Below are 7,469 nucleotides of genomic sequence, written 5' to 3' on the forward strand. Positions count from 1 at the left end.
TTTTGATGTAGTCTATTTTCTTCTTCTACTACTTTATGAGATGGTAAAACAAACTGAAAGGGTACATATTGCCAGCTAGAGTGGGTTGTTTGAACAGGTATAAAGCCATGGTTGGCAATTTACTGCCACCTGCAGTTATGGAAGGTTTGCGCACAAGTATAATTGATTGGCTGATCCATAGAGATGGAGAGGCCTCATATCTGTGCCATTATAGTGTCTGTGCCAGCCTCAAAGGCGCTGCACATCCTATCTCCATTTTGAAGTAGTCCATTTTCTTCTTCAAAATTGGCTGACCCCTCCTGATGACCCAGTTGGACATGACTCCAACAGGGTCACCAGGAGGGATCAGCCAATGAAGTTGGAAGTCCCACCCAGTTGACTACATTAAAACGGTGGAAGACCTCAATGGCGCTGCCGCTGTTAATACAGTCTTTTTGGCCACTAGAGGCCTTGATCATTCTCTATAGGCTGATCCCTCCTGATAACCTGGATGCAATGTTGTTATCCTTCCTTAACCCATAGGAAGTCCCACCCAGTTCACTACTTCAAAATGGTGAAAGACCTCAATGGCACTGCCCATGCTGAAACTGGCTTTTGGCACGGGAGTCCACTATCATTCAATGTGGTTACACTAGACACGCCATGGAAAACACTGGTAAACACTGCCCTCATCAGGGTGTTAATCATCATTGCAGCCATAGTGGTGGTCTTGATACTGAAACACTGGTTCAGTGTAAGATGTTCATGAAGTTACAGTAGGCTGTTTGAATCACTATAGATATAATTACATCTTTGGTCTAGAGACATTGTGCAAGAACCCATATCTGGGGCCATATGAAACAAACATCTCAGAATAAGTGTGCTGAACTAAGACCAGGGGCTGTATCCACAAAGCATATTAGAGTAGGAGTGCTGATCTAGGATCTGTCCATATAATCATAGTCATGATCTAGAAGGCAAACCTCACCCCAGATCAGCACTCCTACCGAGATGCTTTTGAGGATAGCGGCCCAGGTCCCTCTTCTCCATGTAATATTCAATTGTGCTCGAGAAGGAAAGGCTTAAATCATAAGACAAGTTAATTGACATTACAAAAAAGATGCGTGCACCGATGGAGCCGGCAGACATGCGTTACAATTTGTAAGTCAGCTAGCAACAATGAGACGTTGGCATGTGGCGAATCGTAGGTGGATCATTTCAGTTGGTTTGGAGGCATTTATAATATACAAATTTGATAGTTAACCAACAACGTATGAGAGAAGTGCTCATTGAACAAATGTATTTGTTTTCAATAAACATCAAGACAAAATATAGATAGTTGTCAACAATCTAAGCCAACCCAGCCTGTTTTGCTCCATTGTTGTTTGCAATACAGCCCCTGGTGTCTCACCAGACATAAAAGCAGAAGACACCCACAGCATTAGTCATTATAAAAGGCAAATTTTAATCAAACAGAAAAGCTCCAGGTACAATGTCTGGGTGAAACAGACCCTGGGTGCAATGCTTTATAACAGACAAATCATAAAAATGTAAATATACTTACATACAAACACCAGATATTATCCTCAAAGAATGGGTGCAGAAATTGCCTGAATTTAAATTGTTCTTAACCAGAGCTATGGATACACAAATGTCAGCGAACTGTCCTTTATGTTGCCACCAAATCACTATACCAATATACTCCTTACAAGTTATCATTTGAGCCTAGTGCCAGCATTGCAATCATCAAAATGATGACCTGTTTATGTCTGTGCTCTAAACCTGGTTGGTACCCTACAATCAGACACAAGGCAAGTCATCTCCAGTTATTCTGTGTGTGTGTGTGTGTGGACAAGTAACACACTGCACTTTCTTGGCAAAGGACAGGTTAGTAGTCAGCTCTGTGCTGGTAGTGTAAGGTGAGAAGGTCTCTCTGGTGTGTGTGTGTGTGTGTGTGTGTGTGTGTGTGTGTGTGTGTGTGTGTGTGTGTGTGTGTGTGATTGTAAACCATTTAAGAGCTCTCTGGTGTGTTATTTCTTGGCGAATGAGATCTTCATGGCGTTGGTCTGGGTGATCTTGAAGCCCTGTAGTGCCTCCCTGGCCGCTCCAGCCTGCACGTCATTATCAAACTCTACAAAGGCAATGTCGTGGCGACCAGGTACCAGACGCACCTCTTTGAACCCAGGGAACCTGAAGTGGGAAAACAGTCATCAGGACAGAACTTCAGGCAGACTTGTCAAAAAGACACATCAAGGGTCGATACTTGTCAACATATTCAATCTCACCACACACAAACACTAGTAGATAAACACAATATTGGAAACTGAAAACAGAACAGATATGTTCCAATACGACAGAACATGGAAGAATAAACATTACATTTTCACACAGCACCAAGGAGTATATGAGAAAAGGGGGAATAAAATGAAGTACTAACTGGTTGAAGAGCATAGACAGCATGAGCTCGTTGGTCTCCTCTGGGAGGTTGGTGAGGAAAAGGATGTGGTTGGGAGGGTTTTCTGCAACCTGGAGGTAAGAGCACATTTATCAACATAATAAGTTAGTGAGATTATACAGTAAGACGAACATCAAGCAAACTCATGATTACAGCATTCCACTAAACAGACCTGCTGTTTAGTTAATAAAAAAGGGCGCTGACAAGATATAAACTAACAGTGATAAACACATGTAATCCATACCTGGGCGTGGGGCATTTGCCCTGGCATCATCCCACCCGGAGGCATGGCACCAGGGGGCATCCCTCCAGGGCCCATCCCAGGAGGTGGCATCATGCCTGGCGGGGGCATGTAAGGGGGCTGCCCTGGCATTTGCATCATACGAGGAGCCCCGCTCATGGGTGGCATTCCCTTCAGAAGAACAAAAAGAATGTTCAATGAACTCAGCCGCATTATCAATTAGCGATACACATGGAATAACACAATCTGCTATTTTAGATAGACTTGTCTTTAAGAAACATGTTAAGCACAATGGCTAACACTGGCTACAAAGGTGGTTCTGTCTCACAGTAGATCACTTACAGGCATGGGTGTTGGAACTCCTGGGCCCATAGGTACTACAGGGGTTCCTGGCACACCCTTCTTGGCCCCTGCAGCCTCTGGGCCCTTGACCTTGGCCCTCTTCTCCTTCTTACGGTCGCGCTCCACATAGGTGCCCTTCATTTTAGCGATGATGTCAGAATCCCCTTTGGCGTACCCAATACGCTGTGATGAGAAAGCGGTACAGTTGACGACAGGAATATTTAAAGGACAGGGCTGCACACTAGAGAATCTTCATTCTCTAGCTAAACATGTGTCAGGCAAAAGCTAGCTGATGTGTACCATGTGTATTGGCAGTAGCTCACCATAGGTTTGTCATAGAATGGGAACCCCTGCATGGAACGCAGGGCATTGGAGGCGCTGTTGACCTCCTTGAAGATGACAAAGGCCTGACCCCTCATCTTCAGGGAGCGGGCAACCAAAATGTCTAGGATTTGACCAAACTGAGAGAAAATGGCGTACAACGACTTCTTCAGTTCTGGGGGACAAAGGGTACAAACAATACATATTTAGGCAAGGAGCCGTTGGCATGGTTGATGGGTAAACAAATCGACATGAGGGAAAAATAGTAACAAAAATGAAGGGGTAGCTAGATCTAACCATCTTTTTTAATCTTCTCGTTTAGGTTGTTGATGTATATGGTGTGGTTGAGACGCATATCCGGAGCAGCCATCTTCTGTGAAATAAAACAAATTGGTCATTTAGAACACATGTCAACTAACGATACTGTTAGCGCCTTATAACCTCCTTAAAGTAGCTAGCTAACTTACGTAGCTATATGTAGAATAAGTTGGTAGCTAATGTTAGCTAGTTTTAACCATTAACCAAGTGTTGTACAATTAAAAAGTAGACAATTAACTAAAAAAGATAACAAGCTAGCTACCATTTGCTAATGTTAGCTGCTGACTAAGTTAGCTACTACAAATAAGTTAACGTTAGTTGGCAGACGCACGCCATCAATGTCCACTCATTTTTACAAACTGGTGACTTATCGAACTTGCATATTAGAATTTTTTTAAATAATTGAGACGTTGTATTTACCTTTCAGTACTGGGATGCACAATATAATCGGCCTCGAAAGAAATGAATGAAACTAGCTACACGAGAACCCGACAACCCACTTTATTATCTCTGCTGGAGCTTGCTACTAGCTAACGTAGTAGACGTATAAAGCCTTAATAGCTAACAAGCCAACTATTTTGATTGGCTGGTGTAATTTCCGGATCCTGTCCAGAATAGCTTTCATTGGATTATTTTAGCCACCCCGTTAACATCATTGGATATGATGTGCTACATTTCAGACGCTCCCGCCTATTGCTGCTCATTCACGAGAATTAACCTAAGCAAGATGCTACGCAGATGATCAAATCTGTAAACCATATTGATTTACTTTTACACATCCAAAGAAATAAGCTTTAACATATCCTTATGATATTATCATCGTGCAATCTACTGCGTTTGAGAGCCATCCGTATGTTTCAAACAGCTATTATTCGGTTAAAAAGATGAACTACTTTTACATTATTTTGTTATTGATAGCTAGCTAACTAAGTAGTTCTTCTGTTCTGTAACCTTACTGTAGAAAATGCCACATTGTAGCCGCTTTAAATGAAAGCCGTGTTTGTTACCAAACATGGCTTTATTCAGCTACCTAGCTAGTAGCTACTAGTCCTAACATGTAAAAACTTGAAAATAACTCTCAGGTCTGCACTTGAAGTCGTGTCATTACTAAACTCAACTAAACCAGACATGCAATAAAGTCAATGTTAATCAAACTGCATGTCATATGCACATATTTCAGAAATGTTTTTTGCAACTTTAGTCATGATGTAACATACAGTGCATTCGGGAAGTATTCAGACCCCTTCCCTTTTTACACATATTACGTTACTCCTTATTCTAAAGTTAATTATTATTTTCTGTCATCAATCTACACACAATAACCCATAGTGACTAAGCAAAAAAAGTTTTTTTTTAAACAGAAATACCTTATTTACATAAGTATTCAGACCCTTTGCTATGAGACTCGAAATTGGGCTCAGGTGCATCCTGTTTCCATTGATCATCCTTGAGATGTTTCTACAACTTGATTGGAGTTCACCTGTGGTAAATTAAATAGATTGGACATGATTTGGGAAGGCACACACCTGCCTATATAATGTCCCACAGTTGACAGTACATGTCAAGCAAAAACCAAGCCATGAGGTCGAAAGAATTGTCCCTAGAGCAGCGAGACAAGATTGTGTTGAGGCACAGATCTGGAAAGGGTACCAAAACATTTCTGCAGTATTGAAGGTCCCCAAGAACACAGTGGCCTCCATCATTTTAAAATGGAAGCAATTTGGAACCAACAAGACTCTTCCTAAAGCTGCCCACCTGGCCAAACTGAGCATTCGGGGGAGAATGGCCTTGGTCAGGGAGGTGACCAAAAACCCAATGGTCACACTGACAGAGCGCCAGAGTTCCTCTGTGGAGGGAACCTTCCAGAAGGACAACCATCTCTTCAGCACTCCTCCAATCAGGCTTTTATGGTAGAGTGGCCAGACGGAAGCCACTTCTCAATAAAAGGCACATGACAGCACTCTTGCAGTTTGCAAAAGGCACCTAAAGGACTCTCAGACCATGAGAAACAAGGTTCTCTGGTCTGGTGAAACCAAGATTGAACTCCCTGGCACCATCCCTACGGTGAAGCATGGTGGTGGCAGCATCATGCTGTGGGGATGTTTTTCAAAGACTAGGAGACTAGTCAGGATTGAGGAAAATATACTTTTTTTGAAAGGTTCACCTTCCAACACGACAATGCAGGAGTGAGTGTCCTTGAGTGGCCCAACCAGAGCCCTGACTTGAACCTGATCGAACATCTCTGGAGAGACTTGAAAATAGCTGTGCAGCAACGCTCCCCATCCAACCTGACTGTGTTTGAGAGGATCTGCAGAGAAGAATGGGAGAAACTCCCCAAATAGAGGTGTGCCAAGCTTGTAGTGTCAACACCTAAAGACTCGGGACTGTAATTGCTGCCAAATGTGCTTCAAGAAAGTACTGAGTAAAGGGTCTGAATTCTTTTTGGATGCACTGTATCTAGGCATTAGATGGAGAAGCTCTGACAGTAAGTTAAACAATAAGGAGCTCAATTAATAGGCCTCCTACACAGTAATGTTTAAAAAATGTATGTACACAAATTAAGCAAATTTCACTTAATCATTAATGCAACTTTATTCCATGTGTGTTATGTGTTATTTCAATAGCTTCCTGTCATGGCGTGGAGCCCTTATCAATTCCCTTCTCTGTCTCTTATCACCCAGAATTGCACTGCAGTGACAGAGGGTATTTCAATGGAGCATCCACCTCCTTCACCACCAGGACCACCTACAGCTGCCCCGAGGCCAAGTAAGAATAAGCTGTACCAGGCCATAGCGTCAGGAAAGACCCTTGCCGAGGGGGATCACGCAGAGGCCCGGTGCTGCTCAGTCAGAGGGAGAGCAGGTGAGGCGAACTGTCTACATAAAAATAAGTTATCAGACAAGCGTGCAGATTAAAGCTATTCAAGATCTGCAACATGGTGGTTGGAAAACCACTGGAAGAGTTCTGCAGGTAGCCTAACAGTTAAGAACTTTAGGCCAGTGACCGAAAAGTGGCTGGTTGGAATTCCAAAGCTGACTAGGTGAGAAAATATGTCTTATGTGCCCTTGAGCAAGGCACTTAATCCGTAATTGCTCCTGTAATTCACTCTCTCTGGAGAAGAACATCTGCTAAATGACTAAAATATCTACACAGTTCACACTTGTGGTGAGTGCGTAATTTTTTTATCGTGCCTACAGATTATGGAATGGAGTCGTCAGTCGCAAAATGGGTAACACTCTCCACCTTTATAGTCAGTGCACTGGGGTGGGGGTGTTCTGCACCTGGGTGTTCAGTTAAGAACAGTTTCTGTCCATGAAAGCATCACTGTGGTGATCATGTGGGAGTTGCCACTACAAATAGAACACACATGCAAGAAAAGAGATGACACTGAGCTATCCCATCAAGACCAAGCTACAGACTACTGTGATATATCCATTGTTCAATAACTAATTTGTCACCAGGTGGCAGTAAGAAAGTCTGTTTTGTGGTGTGGCTGACTGTTTACTGGTTGACGTAGTTTCAGGAAAGACCTGCAGTGGATGCTGTCCAAGTATGTGCCTTCCCTCATCCAAGGCGGCCCACATTAAGTCACGTAAAGCTTTATTTCGGCTTTTGAAAATGGAGCCTTCCTCCATTGAAGTAATCACTGATCTAATACGTGTGAATTCATCTTTCTTCCCTAAGCTGATGTCTTTTGTTGGTAGTTTTGTCATTAAATGTGATGTTATACTTCCTGAGGTACATACCCCAACTACGGTGTGGGGAATTGGGAGCTTCTCGCGGTGAAGATGGTGTTGGAGGAGTGGAGACAGT

At 42.9% G+C, this 7,469-nt stretch overlaps 1 protein-coding gene across 2 annotated transcripts; it reads right to left on the reverse strand.

The window, feature by feature from the left end:
* Positions 1–1,424: 1,424 nt before the first annotated feature.
* LOC129832422 (U1 small nuclear ribonucleoprotein A-like) lies at positions 1,425–4,208 on the reverse strand. 2 transcript variants are annotated; one of them, XM_055896475.1, is made up of 7 exons: positions 4,077–4,208; positions 3,636–3,708; positions 3,341–3,513; positions 3,018–3,200; positions 2,679–2,846; positions 2,417–2,505; positions 1,425–2,169 (listed from the first exon to the last, which is right to left on the reverse strand). In XM_055896475.1, the coding sequence occupies exons 2-7, from the start codon at positions 3,706–3,708 to the stop codon at positions 2,010–2,012; spliced, it is 846 nt and encodes a 281-aa protein (XP_055752450.1). In that variant the 5' UTR covers positions 4,077–4,208; the 3' UTR covers positions 1,425–2,009. The 2 variants fall into 2 exon arrangements, with proteins under 2 accessions (XP_055752450.1, XP_055752449.1); XM_055896474.1 differs by having other exon boundaries at positions 3,636–3,711.
* Positions 4,209–7,469: the final 3,261 nt, after the last annotated feature.

The sequence above is a fragment of the Salvelinus fontinalis genome, chromosome 33, assembly GCF_029448725.1.
Source record: "Salvelinus fontinalis isolate EN_2023a chromosome 33, ASM2944872v1, whole genome shotgun sequence".
In the NCBI taxonomy this organism is placed as follows: Eukaryota; Metazoa; Chordata; class Actinopteri; order Salmoniformes; family Salmonidae; genus Salvelinus; species Salvelinus fontinalis.